General features: G+C 38.3%; 2 protein-coding genes across 2 annotated transcripts in view; both read right to left on the reverse strand.

The window, feature by feature from the left end:
- The window catches only part of gfm2 (GTP dependent ribosome recycling factor mitochondrial 2), a 271,535-nt gene that overhangs the window by 83,920 nt on the left and 166,013 nt on the right, over nt 1-21,602 (reverse strand). The window lies entirely within an intron of this gene.
- On the reverse strand, nt 79-17,916 carry agpat2 (1-acylglycerol-3-phosphate O-acyltransferase 2 (lysophosphatidic acid acyltransferase, beta)). Its single transcript, XM_062434120.1, has 6 exons — nt 17,529-17,916; nt 9,802-9,935; nt 4,980-5,155; nt 4,419-4,514; nt 2,765-2,837; nt 79-2,629 (listed from the first exon to the last, which is right to left on the reverse strand). Exons 1-6 carry the CDS (start codon nt 17,702-17,704, stop codon nt 2,472-2,474), a joined length of 813 nt encoding a protein of 270 aa, XP_062290104.1. The 5' UTR covers nt 17,705-17,916; the 3' UTR covers nt 79-2,471.

Here is a 21,602-nt window from a genome sequence, read left to right on the forward strand (position 1 = left end):
AGAAACGAACAGGAAATAAATTGATAAAACACTCCATTAGCAAAAATGTATATGGTATAGTTCATATTTTTGGAAGAAATTTGGTAATAGTACTTTTTAACATTCAAACCACTTGCTCCAAAGGTAAAATTTGCTTATAGATAAGAAAAAATACTCTGATACTTTGATTAATTATGATTAGTAGGGGCAGTAACTCCACTATACTGGCCTTGAACATAAATTGAACCCTGACCATCACATGTATTTAAAGCCAAGAGCCCGTCAGGTATCACTAAAACTACTGCTGCACTCAACTATGAACAGCAGTGTACAGGCTTGGTACCAAGTATTGATGAATCCATTCTCATCTCCTCAGAAGGTCTGTGTTCACAACATGTCAGTCTAGGTGTACATTTTTAACATTTATTGATCAAATAAATACATTTTTCCTAGATTTGATACTGACTGTATGGCCAAGACAACATCCCACTTTAATACAATAACTTCAAAGAATATTAAAAAAAAAAAAAAAAAAGATGCAACTAGCGATGCACAAATAACCCTGAATGCTGAAATACATTCTCAGATGGGTGTTTGATGGGTGAAAGCAGCGCAATAAGTGATTTTGCAAACAATGTAAAGGCAGTGAGCAATATGAAATTTAAGACCTGGATGTAAAAAAATAAACAAACCCAAAAAAACCCATTTCAGTCAGTTTCTATATGGATAGAAGTAATCGTTACTACATGTTATAAAACATAAATCTAACCCAAAAAAAGCATACTAGCTGAACAATCCAAAGTGCAACAACCACCAATCAGACTTAAGGCCAAACATTTCCACAACTTTTTAAATAATCAAATATTCTTCTACGAGGTTAACGGAATCAGAAACATCACAACCAAAACAATGTTACTCATTTTACTTTCATAAAACTCTTCAAATCAATAATAAAACATATTTAAAGCAATTTAACTCTTCAGGAGATGTAGACTTAATGTATGCCAGGTTTGTTAGTAATTTATAAATCTTCAAATTAATTAGAACAAATAAAAACAGACTGAGTGGAACAATGCTTTGAAATCTGAACCATTCCTCAGTTCTCTCTACTCTCTTCTCTACAATAAGAACTACCTTTGATCAATGGTAAAGGGGGAAATCAGTCAATAGATAACTGATTACGTAGATCATAGTGAGCTATTAATGGGCTTACGCTGGCAGCTTCTCAAAAAAAATAAAACCCTTTGTCATGGCACAGCAGGTAGCTTGCACTTTGGAACAGTAATGTGAAAACAGTTGGACATTGCACTTTATGAGATCATCTTTTTGACACATCTTAAATAGGTTCACTTGTGAGTTCCTCCGGAGGAGTGAAAAACGTGTTATCGCCTTAAAATAAAAAAAATAAAAAACAACAACAAAGAAAAACAAGATTATCCAGTTCAGAAATAAATAGAGCGCAAAAATACAGAATACAGCAAAAAGACATTTGCTGAATGCTGCACGCAGGTTATTTCTAATCTTTTGAGAAGACAAACTGAAAGAAAGCACAATGATACACTAACAATGGACACACTGATCAAGTCTATTAATTCAGTACAGGTGGGTGCTATTGTTATACACTGTGTTTTGTAACCTTGAATTCCTTGCTGTCTGACATCATGAAGTATGTCATGGAGCTATTGGTCATAGAGTTAAAGAGCCAATGTGGATATAGAGTTGAATTCATAGCAACAAACTAAAAGAAGTCCGAGGTCAGCCGGTGGGCGACCTCCCACCTCCGCACACTCCACCGCTCGTGGAGACCCCGCTCCTTTTGTCTTTAGGCAAGAGACTGGAATGCAGAGTGGGGGGACAACACACTAAAAAGGAGAGGAAGGAAGGAGATGGGACACTTTGCCTGTGTGTGTATGTGTATATGTTTCTGTGCGTACGTGAGCGTCCAAAATAACTAATAACAAAAAGGCAGCATGAGAAGAACATAAAAATCCAGTGACATTTATGAACAGAAAAGCAAAAATGCCAAGACTTATATGCTGAACACAAGGCAGAAGCAGGAGAAAGAAAAAAAAAAAAAAAGAGGTCAAAGAGTATAAAATGGCGATAAAGTGTGACGATAACAAAGTCAGGCTTCCAAAGCCAGAGAACAAAGCAAGGATGAAGGTGGACAGAGCCATCCAAAAGGCATGCATGAAGAACAACACACATCCATACTGTTCGGCTTGCCGTCCGTCACTCCGCTCACGGCGTGCAGAGCAGCGCTGCTGCTGCAGACACGGTGAGGGTCGGGACTGACTGTGCTGTACGGTCAGGCCAGAGGCAGGCCGGACCAGGCGTCAACTAGACAAGAGAATTCATGACAAGAGACCTGTGTCATGTTGTTTCCTGGCCAGGTGATGGGACAACCTGGGAGGAGTGGGAAGGTCTGGGGGAGGAGTGGGTCTCAGACAGGGACATAGGAGAGGAAGAGGCGAGAATAAAATGGTAAATGTTCAGTGCCTCAGGGGCCCGTTGCTATGGGTTATGGAGTTAGAGATGTCCAGGAAGGCTGAGCGCATCACATTGAAGGATTTGTCAGAGAGGGATGCCACGTCGTCTGACGTCATCCCCTTTGTCTCGATCTTTGGAAGGATCTTCAATGTGATGGTCCCTGAGGAGGCACAAAACTTCACCATCAGAAGTCTAACAGGACCTCCAAAAAGCTTTTTTGTATACAGATGTGGATTAGTCACACACAAGGGGAAAACAGAACTATACTTGAAACTTAAAAATGAGGACAAGTTACCCGAATTGAACTGCTTTTGTTCCCGTAGGTAGAAGTTACTGTAGGAAGAGAAAACGATGGGTATGATGGGTGCCTGAAAAACAAAGAGAGGAAGCAATGAATTGAGGAAAGGGAAGCTTAAACACATTTCCACAAAATATTGTCAAATATCACCTCTTAATTTTCATATTAAAAACACAAACATAAAGTAATCTGATGTCTAAATTTCACATTTAACCATTTTCTTCCAACTCAGCAAAGCAAATGATGAGAAACAAACATAAATACTTCACTGAACCAACATCACATTCACTCTTTCTCTCTCACATACACACAATCGGCATGACATGAGCAATCTCCATCTCCTCCATTGCTGCTAATAGAGGCCGAGTTGCTCTCTTGAGGCCGCGAGTGGCCCTTCAACAGGACTGGCTGAGCCAAACGTGGCTCCCCCTGGGGGCTGTCCTGCTTCCACTCAATCTGGCCGGCTGGGTACAAATGGAAAAGGCTGCGCTGTAACTCAGCAGAAGCAAACACTGAGAGATAGAAATAGTCTACGTTCACACAGAAATAGTCTCAAATGTAAAGCAAAGCCAGCAGGGGGAAAAGAAAAAAAACTACCCAAATCACAGATTGTATTCTCCAGACCTTAGATGAGGTTATTCCGCCATCTCATGCCAACACACACACACATAATTCCAAATCAAGCGCTCCTGATAGCATCCAAGCACTTATTTGTATAACATATAAGCAGGATCTGAGCTCCAGAGCCAACAGAAACCCTACAAAAGATGTTAATGTGTTTGCTGATGAGGAGCAGCAGGGCTTTTTTTTTTGGAGCCTTTCTGCCCTGGTGCCTATGTGACCCACACTGATTTTAATCTCGTAGGAGCAACAAAAAAAGAGCTCTCAAACACACATGCAAAAACCACAAGCTGCAGTTTCTGGCCAGATCTCATTAAATAATGTTTTTTTAATTCACTCCACTTGTCTAACCCTGACTGTGTGTAACAAGACGACCCACCTGCACGCAGAGATAAAACTCAAACACAGAAAGCTGAGCTGTCAATTACACCGCTGGAAACTGTGGTTGCCATCCATCTAATAATAATGATAATTTGGTATTAGGGGATAAGTTAGATCATTCACAATAAAAAGGCAGAGAAGACTGAAACAGAAGTATCAGAATGAATAAAGAAATCTAAGTGAAAACAGACCATCTCAAAGCATTTCTTGCCAATAAGTCTTGCTTCTTCAGTCCTGTCCGTGCATGCCATCATCTGTATATCGGATATGGTTAAATCATAAAGTTGTCTCGGGCCATATAAGGTTGCTAGCTCCCCCATGTGTCTGGAATCAGCACAATGCTGGTAACATGACCCTCACTGTTTTTAAGAGACAAAAGTTGGCAGACGTCTCTGGGAATGAAGCCAGTATCATTGCACCGCTGAGCAGGATGAACAAGTGAATGAACAGGAAGAAGGTGTGCATTTTAGCAAATATAATATTTACTTAATTCACGTAAGGGATAAGATTAAGATAGGACGGCTCTCTCTCTCGCTCTCTCTCTCTCTCACACACACACACACACACACACAAATACAAACTCACACAGTATACAGAACATTAAAAAAAGAAACTGAAACTTCAGGAGATTAAAAGTAAAGATACTAACTTGTGCCTGCACTGCCAGGTGAAATGCGCCTTTTTTGAAAGGCAGCAGGTCGCCTCTCTGGTTTCGCGTTCCCTCTGGGAACACCCACAGACGAATCTGTAGAGGTCAAAGGACAAGAGGGGAAAGGGGGAACAGTGATTAAATCATCCTCTGTCATCCTAAATGTGTCAAAACCAGAACTTTGTGCCTGAATCTCTTTTATTTTACTTTGATTTTTATTATAGATCCTAAATCTTTGACTTTTTTTTCCTTTCCTATTTTCTCTTGCGTGCATTGGTCTCAAATTGTTCTGTTTTTGTTCCTTCATCATTTTTGCTCCTTTTCTTTATGTCGTCCTCAGTCTAAACTTGTTCTGTCTTATTACATATTATGATTAAGTCCAAAAACACATAAGACCAAAAATAACAAAGACTCCAATTAATTAATCTTACCATCTACCCTCAGAGCACATGTAGTTCTGGGATAGAAATATGCTTAAACCCCCCTCTCACCATAAAAAAGATGAACATATTTTGAATGTGACTTGATCTCATATAAATTTAGCTTCCAGAGGCATATTACCTGGTCGTCCAACATGGTTTTGGCAGCGTCGGCCATGACGCTCTTGGCATCGCTCGTCTTCTTGCGGTTGATAAAGACGATGCCGCCCAGCCAGCAAATGAGGCCCACTGTGCCGGCGTAGATCAACTCTTTCTTGGCAATCATGGTGCAGCGGTCCGGTAAGATCTCCATCAGGCCTGAGCAATGGAGGAGAGGAAGTTCACACACTCATAAGAGTCATAAACCCAACCAATATCAAATATGTCATAACTAAAATGTGTTTCAGTACATTACACATCCAATTTCAAACACATTATTTGAAATAAACTGATGTCACTCTTGTCATTGTGAGAACTGTATTTCACCACAAGCAATTTAGAAATAAAATGGGTGCGGTTATTTTTCTGGCATAGCAGATATATTGTTATTACTCAATGACAAATACAAATCTAACATATCTAAAACACTGCAACTCAAAAATAAAATAAAAAATAGTGCTCTGAACAGCCAAACAGGATTTACTTTTTTAAGCAGTTTATCCAGGTAGAGAAGCATGCAATCAGTCTTAAATATTTTTTAGAAATCTTTGTTGAGGTCTAATACAAACCTTGGTTAAAGCAAACATCAAAAAAAGAAAACAAGAAGAAAGATTCATAACGGAAAAATCTGTTGTTCTGTCCAGACAAGCAATACTTACTTTTTCCAAGTTTGAGAAATAACACATGTTCATGCAAGATGTTGGTCAATCTGTCATCATGTACTCCCTTTGCTAATAGCCACTTTGTTTGCTTTACCGCTGGCCTCAATTACACAATAAATGGGCTTTTGTTTGTCATTTATTTTGATAAATTTGAAGTATTATCCCCCCATAAAGTTGAAGCGTTTTAAACTCTCCTCTCAGTTGTTCCTGACAGTCAAATTGGACCGAGCTTGTGTTAGGAAGGGAAGTGGGTGCTCCTGACTTTGATTATAGGAAATCGTTGCAACAAAAAAATTATATATTTTATAGTTCTGCAATGCACACAGATGAGGGATAAATCTCAAAATTGACGGATGTCTGTGTGAACTCAGTTTCTGAAAATAATGTCCCATAATAGCAGTTAAGTGTTGTGTGAATTGCTGAAGTTACAAAAGAAAGGAGCAATTCAAATATTAAAATCTTCTTTCTTCTGCATAAAGATAGAAATCTTTAACCACCCAGTATTTCAGCTGCAGGATGCTGGCACTATGTGAAAAGATGATATTTATGAACAATATTGGATTAGACTTGTGTCTAAAAGGTACAGTACAACTGAGTAAACAACTGAGATTTTGAAATATAGTCTCCTAAAGAGGGTGGGTGTTAAAGGATTAAAAGAAGTGTAGAAGTTGCAATATCCAAAGGCTCAGTCTGGGATGAGCGTTGGCCTTTTTCATTTTATGTTAATACACATGGCCTTATCAAACTCTGGATTTCATATTCACGAATAAATCAGAATATGTAATACCTGTGATATTGTAAAAGAAAGTTTATTGATTGGGTTTATATCCCTGAATAGCTCCTACATTATAAAATCAGACATGTTTGATTAACCTTCGTGCAACTGCAGCTGGTGAAGGAGATGGAGCGATGTGAGACGCCAAACGCAGAGATCACCAGAGAAAGGAGGTCAATGTCAAACGATTAAAGGATAGAAGAAGGAGGAAACAGAGCAGACAGAGCCACAATGACATCAGGAAAAGTGCTTGAAACCTGGCCCTCGCTGTGGAGGTGAAGGATCTCAGTTCCTCACTGTCCTATCACGTCAGCTTCTAGGATGAGCAGCGGTTAATGGCAGGAGTGTAGCCGTCGGCATGGCAACTTGGACGCCAAATCGGTCTCACGCTGAGTTTTTCTCAGTGCTAATTAGATGCCTAGCTCAACTCCTGCTGTCACTACCCTGGCCGCAAGCCTGCCCTCATCACTCAACGGCACTGAAAAAACACTCTCTCCGAGCCACTGATGTGGAGAAAACACACTTCTTCTAAATTAGTGTCCTCAACACTGAGATTTAACACCGGCGAGAATGACACAATGACAGTGCCGTCATCTCAGCAAGACAAATATGAGTAAGTGAAAGAGAAGATGAAATAGATGAAACATACTCTCACTCAAGCGACGCTGATTTTTAAAAAGCTATCCTGAAAATTTATAACCAGCATTTCTCTCAGACTTGGACTTATGAGGACAGTAGTATGTCATTTTTATTGCCGTATGTATTGATCTTCTGTACCTAAACTCCTGAATAAAACAATTTCTGTGGTTGCAACACTATTTTATGAGCACAGAAGCTGCCATAAGAATACATTCATCCCAGTTTCTGCAGGACAATATTCCCTAATCTACACTGCAATCTGTCTCTGCAACCAACAACAGGAAAGATGCTTCTTGCTAGAAAATGCGATATACCTCAAATAAGTTGTGGCTGAAGTGGGAGCAGTCTGTGCTAGCTGAATTGGGAGAAGTATATAGTGCTGTAGGATGGGGACACAGTGGCACCACTGATGTCTTCAGCAGTTCATTCAGTTTGTTCATTTCAGTCTATTTTTTTTTCTGCTTGTTGGTCAATCCGAGCCTGACTGTGACTAATGTGCAGAGAACTCAGTGTAAATTGAACTTCCTGATGGAGTCTGCCTTCATCTCCTCCTTTGCGGCCGGCAGTACATTTCATCAGAAGTGCTTGTCGGATGGTCGAACTGCTTCAAATACTCCACATTTGTAAAGTCTGAATTGGAAGAGCTGCGTCCGACAGTTTCATAACTTTCCCAAACTTTAATTCATTGCCACATTCATTGCTGTGTAAAAATCCTCCAGGACGAGGACAAGAATGATCTAATCAGCCAGATGTTGTAGTGCTTTGAAAGGCAGGATGTCGACACTGACCAGAATAAGGGTCTGCTGACATCTGAACTCCTCATGTGATAGACATTTTTAAAAAATGTCTTCCACTCTGTGATATCAAGCACATCATTCATTCATATAAAAGCAGATTCTTCCTCCTCTTGTTTAAACTGGTAGCTGTTGTTAATTATATAATCGTATCTCTGGTCTTTTTTACTCAGTTTTTAATCTTATTCTGTAATTTTTTTATTTAGACTCTTTTAAATTAAAGTGACGTAGCTGCTGTAACACTGCATCTCTATTAATCCATCCATCCATCTCTGGTATGCATACTGCCCTGGAAAGGTTGTCGTCAGGTCAGCCAGGTTTCCATGAGGCAGCACAGAGCAAATAATTCTCATTATTTCCACTGGGCAGTGGCAGCTTGTCAGTGTTATTGGGCAGGAGGTGAAGATTCGCCACATGTATACTCAGGGTGCGTGCTCAGAAATCTACCCTGTCGGAGCTTCACCAGCGCAACAATACACTTCTGTCTGTGACTTCTGCATCTCCTGCACAGGACTGCTGCTGCTCCTCCGACTAAAATACCCAGAAAACTCCCTGAGTGAGGGTCAAGTCCAGTGTCAAGCTGCTTGGGGTGAACTTCTGAATGCACAGCTGTTCTTTTCCCAGTAAATTGGATCTTAATTTAGTCGCTGAAGATGAGACGGATAAACAAAAAACGCCAACAAAAACAAAAACTAGTAGACGTTCCAGAAAGTGCTGAGACAAAGCATCTCACGTCATTCTTAATATGAACCAACAGCATGCAGGTTTCAGTGTTGGCTGTTATCCAGACATCTTATTCTAAAGTGTTGACTTTCAGGCTTTAAGGTTTTTCAGGGTGTTCACAAACAGTACATACAGGGAAAACAAGTGACTGTAGTCCTTTTTATATATATTTAGTCCCTCCAGTGTTTAAACAGTGCAAGAGGACAATGATAGGACAAGTACTCCTTCACAGTTCACTGAATGTAGATGTAAACACCCTCAAATAAAAGCTAAAAGTCAACATGTAAGCCTCATAGCTTTTGATCCATCATAGATTAAATGTGAGAGAGTCAATTAGCGCGCGACCAATACTGGATTTTTGGGGCTGATGCCAAAACCAATATTAGGGTATAAAGGTATGGACGGATATAAATCGATACCAAGTAGTATCGAAATGTCTCCCGTCAAACAATACCTGCAATCGATCCTAGCTAGAAAATATGACTATTTGTATGGACTTGTTCACAGCCAATCAATGCAAGCGTTCTTCGATTCAACGCGACATGTGTGTCTGAAAGTCTTAATAATTTGAACATTTTCAAAATACATTTGTGTAAAAATAAAATAATTTAGGAGGTGGAGGAGTGGTGGCTTTTTATGCAATTTAATGCTTCTATTCACATGACCAAATGAAGTACTCAACTGGTATCGGTATCACTTTAATGGTACTTGGATCGGTACCGGTATATCGTAATTTTTTAAACGATACCCAGCCCTATCATCTGATAAATATGATATAATAAAAAATGATTATATATACATAAACTCTCATTTTTTGTGATGATTCCTCAAATGTGGTAATTAAACACTTGACAAATATATGTAATGGAGACGAGATATTTTACAGTTAAACAATAAACTTTATGGTATAAAATTACATCATTGCACTGAAATGTCACTGGGAATTCAATGATTATAAACTTTTAAAAAAAGCATATATTTAACTTGAAGTAAGAAAACATATAAAATATACATAAAATTCTGCCTAAATTGCCATCATCACATATGTGCAAATATCGGCCAATAATATCAGCTAACCGATATATATCGGTCAGGCTAGAGAGTCAATAAAAGAAAAAGAAAAAAGAGACATATCTATTGTTTTGAAAGTGTCATCAACACAGAAGAATATTTACCTTCATCTTGTACAGTAAGGCTGTATAAAATACCCACCTAAAACGTCCAAGGAGCTCTGGTGGTTTGAGATGATGACGTAGGGTCCCTTTGTCTGCAGATGCTCCCAGCCGCTCACTTCAAATCGAAGACCCAGGAAATACTTTACATGACGAACCAGGTTGCGGATAATCCTGAAGGGAGAAAAGAGCTCTGCATGAGTATACGTTACTGTTTAGTCATTTACTATCTGAGGCTACATATCATTAACCAGAGCCATATGTCAAAAGGTTAGAGGTAACAGTGTAATGTATAAACTCTGTGTTACAGCACATTGTATGAATGCCAGCTCAAACATTTCAAATTTGACTATAATCAAAAAAAAGTACAAGACATCTGGATAGACTAATCACATGCAATATCCCCATTAGCTGTGTTTGTTTCTTGGCTGATTAAATAATTGCCTGTAGTAAGCACAACGCTCCAATAAGTTTTGAGAAACAATGTCCAACCATCTGCCTCCGACACTGAAAAGAAACACATAAACCAAAGTTATGACACAAATTTTTATACCAGCAGTAGGTCACACAGCCAATGTGTGGCTGCGACATGTCAAATCAAATAAATGCTTTGATTTGTCTGCAGCTACACAAGACCGCATTGTTGAGATTAAGCTGTGGTGCATTTTTAGTTTCAGGAAACGTCTGACATTTTGGGAAATGTGCCTATTCGAGAGTTACATGAGAAGAGTGACACCACTCTTATGTGTGTATGCTAAGTTTGAAGCTACTGACAGCAACTTAGCTTAGCACAAAGAGTGGAAATGAGAGGACACCACTAGCCTTACTCTGTCTTGTCCTGGCATGTTAAGTCATTTCATTAAATATTAATATCAAGTGAGTTAATGAAGGTTCAAGAGCTGTGATCACAATCGCATTAAAATTTCTAACCTGACTAAACAATAAACACATTTCTCACAACAATATCACACCACTGTTTCCTGGTCATAATCTTCCTGATCAGACTTTATCTTCTGGGACCTTTGTAGACACACAATTTACAGATTAGAGATAACATTTCTCAATTCTGTTAATACATATCCAAGGTGACCTCTGCACTAATAAACATGTATATAGATCAATGACATGATGCGACCAAGTGTCAATTGGTGTAACTGGTATTTTTTCCATAAAAAACTGATTATATACAGGAAATAAATGTGAACTAAAATATGGAATAAATATAATCCACTTTTAGCAATGCAACATTATGTTTAACGAATTTTACATATTTTGTAAAAACGTATTTAGAAAAAAATGTTGTTTTTAGGATATGTCCTCTTCAATATTGGCAAAATGTTATAAAGTTTAAATGTAGAAATACTCCAAAAATGTTTCTTTTCATTAGATGTTTTCAGCTGAAGTAATTATTTTTATAAATACCCTTTAATACACTGTAGGTGGATAAAATATTTAATATTTATCATTCCTTTGTGGTTACACCATTTGACATTTTCAGTATTCAGTCTTACTTTTGGTTTTTAAAAAATGGTGCAAATGTCATTTCAAATGACATAAAACCAACAAAAAAACAAAATGTCCAGTTTAACAAACCTGATGCTGCTTTTAAAACTATTTTTTAAGATATTTTTGAATTGCTCATCTTGCCAACCCTTTTTTGTCACTAACCCTTACGCTCTCCTGTCCGGTCCTCAACCACTTTCTCACCTCAAAAACACACTGAGTATGAGTGCCATATAAAACATTTCTGAACTATGGTTGTTGTGTGCGAGGATGCAAAAGGAGCCTTGGCACTGATGATCAACTCCACACCACAGTCAGCCACTTAACTCTCCATTTCTTGCTATTATGTGATCATCATTCGATCGCTAAACTCGTTTCCCCTCTTGGAACCAAAGGCAGCGGTACTGCAGCAACAAACATTTGATTAAAGCACTGACTCCTTTAATCAATCAACGATACGGCATATCTTTTAAAAATCAAGGATCATGTGAAGTTTAGAGAAATGGGAAAGACACTGATCAGAATGAGGTAAAATGAAGCTTGTATGGAAAATATGTGCTGTTTATATTTGCAATCTGCATCTAAATAACATCTAATCAAAGATTCCATCACTGCGACTGCCTTATTGGTCCATTATAGGTATGGAAGGATGCTTGAAAGGCACAGATGAGATTCATCCAAGATCAGCAAGCTCAAGAAAATAAACATGAAATTGAATTTCTTTTAATCTAAAAAAATGAAATAGCCGACATAAATTGCTTCCCTATTTATTTATTTTTAATCAAGGATACATAATAACTATCGCTGATTGATTATTAATACTGAAAACTGTGCTTACATGAAGGAAAAACTACAATCTATCATTCAGGAGTGTAATGACTATTGCACATTAGCAGCTCAGTTTAAAACTCATATAGTCATAACTCACTGTCCAACTCTCCACCTGCCTTTTTTTTTTTTAACGGAGGTAGGAAAATTGCATGCAAAAAAAAAATTCAACCACACATTTTGGATAACAAATAATCATTTTTTTTCCCTGCCTAACACACCAAAGCTGACTTATTTGGCCTTTGTTACGCCACCAACTTGAATGACCTTCTCTCTCAGCAGAGAAAACAGCAGAGTCACTCCTCGATTTCTGTCTCAGCTGGAGAAATCCTCACATCACTACCTCGATGTCTTTTCCTCATCAGTGATTATATACCTCTAAAAAAAACTTTTTAAATCCACCTCATCTATTTTTATCCATCTCTTTCATCTCTTTTTATTTTCACAATTTTTTTTTCTCATCCTGGCTTTACTTTAATGTTATCTTGGACTGACTCTTTTCAAGCTTGGTGCAGTCAGCTTGATGCACACAATGATAATTGCCTACATATTAAGATTTTAGCACTCTTCAGTGGCGGTACCAAAAAGAAACTGATGCAGAAAGGAATGCATGCCGTTACCCCCCCAAAAGCAAAATGTTGGAAATAATGGCTTCCAAGTGAATGGAAACAATAATGAAACTATTACAGTCATCATTTTTAGTGCTTTGATGCAAAAGAAAGTAAGTTGGAAGTAAAGTGATCGAGTTTCTTGCTTGTGGTTATGCTCACAATAATTACTGTATTGAAAACATTTGAGGCACATAGTTTGAACCCTGATGCCACAGCTGATAATCTTTTTTATTTTTTTTTATTTTACCTCATTCACTGAGAATGGAAAGACCAGAGTGTTTACTGGGCATAAACAGTCTTTTCGGAAATGCAGCTGAAACGCTGTTGGCTGTAAATAATGGTAGAAGGGATTTGCTGTTTTATCTGCCTCGGTTTGGACAAATGAGTCCAATTTGTCACAGATGAACAAATCACTCATTGATCCTCCGCTTAAAAACATTTTAGTCATGTTTTGCTTAAAGATGCACTATAAAGGTGACGCTTTTCCCCTTACATAATGTAGAGGGTCAAATTTGACCCATTTTTGTTTGAACATTTGACAGCTGTAAAATCATCCTATCCACATTTCTTTTAGCTGGACTTTTCCTAATGTGACCCATAGTATACAAAAATGGAAATAAATTTCATCTTTTTTTACTTTTGGGCAGCCGATACAGTTTTATAGTGTTGCATAGTGTTTATTAAAAAAAAAATATGTTGTTGTATTTATCATATTCTATAAAATGTTCATTTGGACCATAAAATATTGATTGATAATAGGGTTGGGCGATGTCCAGGAATTGGACGATCGACGATGTTCAAAGCAAAACATTGTGATGGCCGATGGCATCGGCGGCGGCGAGGGGGGTGCGATCGATCTAATGGCACCGTCCATCGGACCAACCCTAATTGATAATGTCTTTTCTCCATTTGATTAATCGAACAAATTAATAACGGATGGGGATTTTATGAATGTGAATTGGTGTAGACACTTATTATGAGTCAGTCAATTCAAACTATATTTTTACTGCCCATAATGGAGCTGACGTTATATCATATCATATAACGACAGCTGGTCAAAGTTACACCAAAGATAATGTTTACATATTTAAATAGAAGTAGTTTGGATTATATGGTTGACTTATAAAAAAATGTGGGTTGTTTTTTGCTGCCAGTGGAGCATGCAGTTGCAGTTTGTATTGACCACGGACTCTTTAACCTCAGTTGAGAAGAAAGATGTTATCACGAATGATAAGAACGATAACCAAAACTCCAAAAATAAGACCCAGATTGTTGAAAATAATCCAATTAATTCCACCTTAATCTGATTTTAAACACATGGAAGTTAGTAGCAGCATATCCAATACCAGCCACTTTTCTTCAAATCACTTTCTAATTAGCCTTTATATGATACACATGAATGTTTAAAAGGTCCCCTAAAAAGTCGTGCCAAGCTTTCCTTTTCTCAGTACAGGAGGGTGAAGATCATGATGAGCTAGTATAGAAGTCTACATTAAGTTTGATTTCTTTATTTTTAAATCAAATCAAAAAGATTTAATTACTGTATGAAAGCTCAGAAAGTTTTAAAAATCAAAGACATGAGAAAGTTATTAACTCATCATGTACTTGCATTCATTACCATGTGACTCTTAACTAACTAATGCAATATCCCTCACTACCGTCTCACATGAAGCGACGCTTGCACACATAGTATATGTTTGATTGGTACAACTTTAACCTTTATACCAGATTACAGTCTTCGGGTTATCTTGCAACACAGCAGTACAGTGATAAATACGGTGAGTCCATTTGAAAAGCCACACACTGGTTATGCAATGAGTCAGCCTGTGTTGCAGCAATTGTAAAATTGTTAAAGGGGGAAAGAGATGGCCGCAGCAAAGTTCTTTTTATGGCCGATCCACTAAGCTTTTCCTCTCGTTCATTTCATTACTGGGGCTCTAAAAAGGGTTCCTTCAGGGCATAATTACATTTAAACGGATTTATTACAGGTTCAATACAGCCTGACTGTTCAGAGATAAAAAAGGTGAGCTTGACCTGTTATGATTTTTTTTTTTTAAGTAGTGTGCCAACAAACAAAGATACCAGAGCAAAGGTCAGAGTCTTTTTTGGGACAGGGACGTGGTCACAGGATCTGAATGGCCGAAATTCATTCAGAAAGACAGGGACATGTATTCTTTGAATGTCAGTCACACTATAGACTGAGTGACTACAGTTCTGCATAGTAAAACAGACAGTGACACTGGTAATCTCCCGTTTATGTTAGAGGCCATTACACAGCATGGAAACCTGAGCTCAACCTGAGCTCAAGTGCCTCTTGTCCCTTATCTGTTGTTATAAGATCCTCCCCGATAATTAACGCCGGAGCCGTAGCCAAAAGTTAGCCATTCAAATTCAACGTAAACACCAACAAACTGAAAAACCAAAACCAAAAACGGTAACTCGAGGTCTGTGGATGCTTTTAATTCGCTGCACATGTGGAGGCTTGTTTACTGTGGCTCAAATCCGTCAGCTGTGAAGTAAAGCAGTCAAACCCCAGAATTCAGGCCTTTGTGTGGCCGTCTGACAGCGAATGTCTGTGACAGTCTGCTCTGTCCTTGATGAATCACAGAGCTTTTTATTTTTTGCCCCATGGTGACTAGTGTATAAAATGTGCCAACTATGTTCACTCTGTGCACAAGGTCTGACCCCAACTGAGTCACTTTGTCACAGTCAACAGGTCCAGATAACATTCGAGCTGACAGAATGTACACTGGTGCAACATGACACCATCGCCGTGGCTAACGTGACTGCGAAACAGTTATTCCTAGAGCAGTAAGGTCCTCTTGTTGTAACCGGCAGGGCTGCTGTCAGCAGATCGAGGCCAAGTGAGGTTGCGCTGAGGATGGGTTACTATTCAGTAACCCGGCTCTAATGAGAGGGAAACTTGCCATCTGGCACTTGTCACTTTAAAAAGGTAATTACTGGAATGCAGTCACTTGTGTCCCGCTATCCATCGTCGCTTCTAGGTTTGACCACAAATACCCCACTGACACTGAAGGCGTACCATACTTCAGTCTTAACAGGTATCAGTTGACGTGGTCACTATGCATGTCAAGTATGAAATAACATAGTTCCTGCAGTGGTAAATAAGGTCAGGGGGTCATTCGTTAAGAACTGATATCCACTACTAAATTACATTAGTCACAATTACAGAGCTGTTGCTGTACAACATATGAGAAACACCATTAAACAGTCAGGTGCCAATACTGTACTGACCACTGAACAATAATCACTGCTTAGTATTGGGGGGGCCAGTATCCCAACTGTGTCCCCACAGTCATCTTGTCCAAGAAGGTATTTAAAGGTTTATTTAAAGCTTATATGAGGCCTCAGTATTCAGAGTGTGTTATGTCAAATTCACTCTTTGTGTTTGTGTTTCCTCGGACAGTGTTTACCTACTGAGCTGCGGGGGAGGGAGAGTGACAAAAAGAGGTAACCTGGCACTAAAAAGACAATTAAAAAAACAAACAAACATTGACTCAGTTTGACTCATTTGGATTGCTGAAGCTTCACATTAGCTTCAATTAAACTTTTAAATAGATTTTAGTCACAGAAAAACTTGGATTTTAAGTGCATTATGAAGGAATCTAATGGCCAATTAGTTAATAGCAGGAATGCTTATGTCAAAAACCTGTTTGTATGTTAATTTGGGCATCCGAATACTGTTTTAACCCTCCTGTCTTCCCATCGAATGTGCAACTTTTGTCTTCCTGGGTTAAAATTGCCCAAGGAAGACAAAAGTGGTTTGGCTGTTTATAAAGCATAGCCTAAGGTATAAATTACCACCCAAATCTGTCTCAGACCTTTTAAGTCAACTTCATTCCAACATATTACCGCAGGTTTTACACATATTTTGGGAAATATTGGTCAATAAGGCTCATTTAAATGAAATCATACCTTATTTATGAGTTAACGTCTGTTGTCCTTGGGTCAATTTTGACCAGGGAGGACAACAGGAGGGTTAAGACAAACTTTAAAAATTGTGAATCTGTCCTTTAAACTTTAACTACAACCACCACTAACTATAGCCTGACTTCAATTACACTTTTAACAAAAATTGATCATTAAAAGCTTTATATTGATATGTGATTTGTTGCAGGGTTGCTGTGCAGGATTGCATTAAGCACATTGACACCTCAGTGGATAAAGCTACATAACACACTATTGTTTTAGCTTTAGTTTGTGGGGTTTTTTCCAGCATGAGCTTTTTCAAGTTACATACATTTTCAAAACAATGACAGCCTTGTTGTGTTATGTAGTGTCCACATGCAACGTTAGCTAACACTAGGCATTTGATTTGGGGGGGAGGAAGGAAGGAGGGAGGTAGCAGACACATTCTTCCTGGTAATATAATGAGGATAATCACCATTATCTTAAAAAAAAAAAAAAAAAAAGCCGGTATTGTTTTCCTCCACATCAGGCCAACAGACAGAAAATATCTTGACGTGATTCACTTACACATGAACGTGAATGTCTCAGCTAAATGTTGTCTGTGTCAAGGGGGGCTGGGGCTAGCGTTAGCATGTGTGTGAGTGTGTGTGATTAAATATGCAACTATTGGATTTTTTCGTGTAGCTTTTTAAAATGACAAACACATTGGTGGTGTAAAAAACCTGGCAGGCGTTACACAGCCATGTTAATATAACTAAACGACACAATACGACTGATAATATTGCGTTGTCTGAATGTTTAATGTGTAGCCACAGCTAGCACGCAGAAGCTAACGTGGGGCTAGCTGTCAGACGAGGCTGCGAGCGACATTTATTATGCAAACAAAACCTCTCACCTCATGTTTTCAACGTCCCTGCCTCCGCTCTTCAGTATGCACAGGGGTATCGCAATCAGAGCCAACATCATCATCCAGGCGACGTAAAAGCACTTTTTGAAATAGAAAACAAACGTGCTGCTGGTCCACATCAGGACTGGGACCAGCAGCAGCGGTGCCATCCACAGCGCATCCATAGCGAAGCCAGCACAGCACCCAAAAAAAAAAAAAAAACTCACAGCGATAAACACACGAGGTTTGGCTTGCAGGAGGAAGGAGAAGAAGCCCGATGGTCAGCTACGATGCGAGAGGCACCGCGACCCCGACAAACATTACACAGTCACTAGGAGTAATCCTTCAGGTGGGGTTTGAGGAGGGAAGGGGGGTGGTGCACACCGGGAGATGGCAATGCTTCACTCTGGCTGTCCGAAAATGAACATGTACTGCTGCTCATCTGTTGCTAAATGGCATCATGAGGTGGAGTCTAGTCGTCATTGGTTGTGGGTTTTTTTTCTATTTCCGCTTGCTGGACCACTATGTCTGATGTCACTATGGGTGCACAGTCCTGCCAGTGCCTTTCACTTCCTTTTTCTTTTCTTTTTTTTTTTTTAAAGTACTATTTAGTCTTAGCCTTTTTAAAGTCCCCTCCTAGTTTGCTGCAGAAATTGCTTCTTGCATTCTTTTAAAGTCCCTTTTTTTTAAAAATAGGTTTTTCTTCTTGTTCCTTCAGCTGGATGTCTGATCTTCACTGTTTAAGACTAGAAGATTTTTTTCATAATTAGAAGCTGAAAGTGGAAAGTTTCTCTGTGCCAATTGAAAATCCATTTTTAGGGAATAGGCCTATGAGTATGATTTGAGACATCACAAATAGTTTGCAAGCCAATCCTGGTCCAATGTTCAACTTACACATATGATTTGAAATTTAAAATCACTGAGAGTGGATTTTATAGTGACTGCGGAAACATTTTGTGACCAGGAGTTAAACATTTGCATGTTCATAGATTTTTTAATTTTGAATAAAGGAGTAGATCTAATTATAAGGATTTAAACAGTTAATTGGACTGAAAAGCAAACTATTTTACATCTTAAAACATGTCAGGAGGGGATTCTTAAGCCATATGAAGATCTACAAAAGTATCTTATGACTGTTTCAACACTCAGAACTCACTTATTCATTGTCTTCAGTTTTCTTATTTCTTTTCGGGTATTTTTGATTCTTTGTTCAAAATATATCATTCTATTCATATGCCTTATATGTTTTGTTGTACTGTTGTGCAATGACAATAAAGGCATTGAATTAAATTGAATTGTTCTATGTCCTTTATGGATTTGTTTGACTGTTTGTTTTGTGTGATGGTTTCCCGTATTTGTGTATTGTGTGCGTTATGAATTTCAAATTTTGGCCAATAAACAATTTTGTAAGGACAAGGTTTATTTTCCAGTTTGAGTGAAATTCAATGAAATTAGAATTAGCTGTAAAATGCCTTTGTTTCAGTCAATTTACCCCCCATCAGAGCTCATGCAGGACAAGTTTTGTGTGGTCAAACATCCAGATTTCAGTAATAGGCCTATGTGGATTCACTCTCTCCACAGGGTTATCCCCAGAATGAGACCAGTTTGACAGCCGATTACAGCACATCACGCATAATTGGATTAGCAGTGATAATCCAATCCTTGGCTATAATCTGACACTGTCCAGTAGCCTTGACTGTGAAGTTTCGGCCATGTCGAACAGCTCTACTTGACATGATTTAGAAGATTAGGATCAATCAGTCATTAATCCTCATTTAATATGTGCAGCGATCCTAATCATTGGGTGACTCTAAACTTGGCGTCATTCGACTCATTCAGAGGCAGTGCAGTAATGAGACGGTCTGATTTGCAGTTTCTAAAATCCACATGCAAAGGAAATAATGTGTAAGGTGAGAATAGGTTCAGATTAATCCCTTTTTACGATCATAAAGCTTCTTTGTTTGTTCGTCTACATGAGGTGAACTTTGCAGTCTGTACAGATCCAGACAATATGAAGGTTGGTCAACATGACATTTAGAGCTGCAACAGTTATCATCAATTAAAATCAATATATTGTGTAACTGATTGACAGAATAATCAATATTTTGATAATTATAGAAAGGTTTTGAGTAATTTTTCAGAAAAAATGCTACATTTTTCTGGTTTAAGATTCTTAAATACAGATATTTTCTGGTTTCTTCAGTCCTCTGTGAGAGTAAACGCAAAATGTTTGGGTTATGGGCTGGTTGGTTGGGGGAAAAACATTTGATGACATCAACTTTGTTGTTGCAAGACAGTAATTGACATTTTTCACTTTTTAATTTACAGACCAAACAACAGATTAGTCAGTAATGAAAATAATAATTAGTTGCAGCCCTACTGACATTATGTTTTGAATGTGTCTGTGATTATCTGATTTAAATTCAAATTTAATTAGAGATTATTAGTTGTGAGTCGGGGTGTGTTTAATCCTGGTGTCTTTAAATCACCACCATGAACTGTATTCTTTTTAGTTGGATTTTGAGAAAGACTGGATGGTATCTCAGATACTACAGGATGAACATTTATTTTCCTTCAAGAAAAAGGCTTTAATTTTAAGAGAGTGGTAGACCCTTGAAATGTAAGAGTCCACAATCCAGCCAAACAGTGAGATCTTTCAGAAGTCAACTCTTCATGCCCACATCTTTGAGTCAAGTTTGGCTTTAAGTTGCACCCACTGCAAAGAAGGCACACCAATAGGAGGCCTGCTGCCTAAACTCGCCTTGTTTCGTAAAGGGAGGATTAATGTCAAGTTGTTAAAGTTAGCCTTTGAACTGGTATGGCCTGATGGTGGCCAACAAACTGGAGTCATGGGTGTTTGAAGTATCACAGTTCCATACTGACATCAGTATTCATTGGCTTTATTTACTGTAAGAGAGGGCGGTATTAAGTAAACAGATGTCTGGGCAAAAAATGTTCATGTTTGCACCAGATCCTCCTTATCCACAGCCCTGGGTAATCTCCTTTGACTCTTTCCAAACATGACAGGTTTGCTTTTGATTTAAACAAATACAGAAGGAATATGCTGGGTTACACTATCTGAGAACTGTTAGGAAGCTGAGGGAGGTTTGATGGAGCTGTGGACATGTTAGGTGTGTGCAGTTAGGACCAAGTAAGTAAAATGTACACAAAAAAATCACAAATGGGTGGACAAAATTAGATAGTGAAGCTACTATTCTTCTTTTGTGTCCAGGAGAACAACATGATTTCAAGAATTATTGTGTTGGTCGGGTGCAACTGTGAACAATTTAATTGGATTTTGACATGAATATTACACTTTATTATGCAGCTACATCATAAAAACTCATTTGCCTTGCAGAGATAATGACATCTTAGCAACTCAAGTGACATGACAAGAAGTGACAAGAAGTACATGGAAAAAGAAGATGAAACAAGGAAGAAACAAATAATGTGAATTATAGAAAAAATCGATATGGAAGTCTTGTTTGTGTGGTCATGTTAATATTAGAGTTATGAGTGTTTGGTTTATTTTATAGGAATTACTGTATGTATGATTGTGGTTTATTTGTTCTTGTGAACATGTGTTGTGTTTGTGGTTGAGGGTGAAAGCAAATTTAGGGAGGTTTCACAAAATGGCCTGAGGTTGAAGATGGAGTGGAGGTGTAGCTACAAAAATGAGCTTGACCACATGAATTTGAAAAAATACTTTACAGCGGATAGATAAACATTGAAACACTGAAACATTGATCGAAGTTGTAATTTCCTTTTCTCTTGTTATTTCACCACAAAGTCACACAATTTCACTTCTGCTTATTTAGAGCAAACCATACTACCAGCAAAATCTGAAAGCAAGGCAAAAGTGTACACACGAGCCATTCAATGAAAGTTTCCTCAGGAAGTTTAGGAGATTTAATAGAGATTAAAACTTTCAATGACACACATTATGTCAACATTTACAACTCTACAGCCCTCATCTCTTGTTAATCATTATCAGATAGATTTTGATACCCATTAATGAAGTGTAAATGTGCAGTCCAGCTGGTAAAACATTTCAGCTGCAACTTAATTAACCCATAAGCTTCC

The sequence above is a fragment of the Scomber scombrus genome, chromosome 15 (assembly GCF_963691925.1).
Source record: "Scomber scombrus chromosome 15, fScoSco1.1, whole genome shotgun sequence".
Classification (NCBI taxonomy): domain Eukaryota; kingdom Metazoa; phylum Chordata; class Actinopteri; order Scombriformes; family Scombridae; genus Scomber; species Scomber scombrus.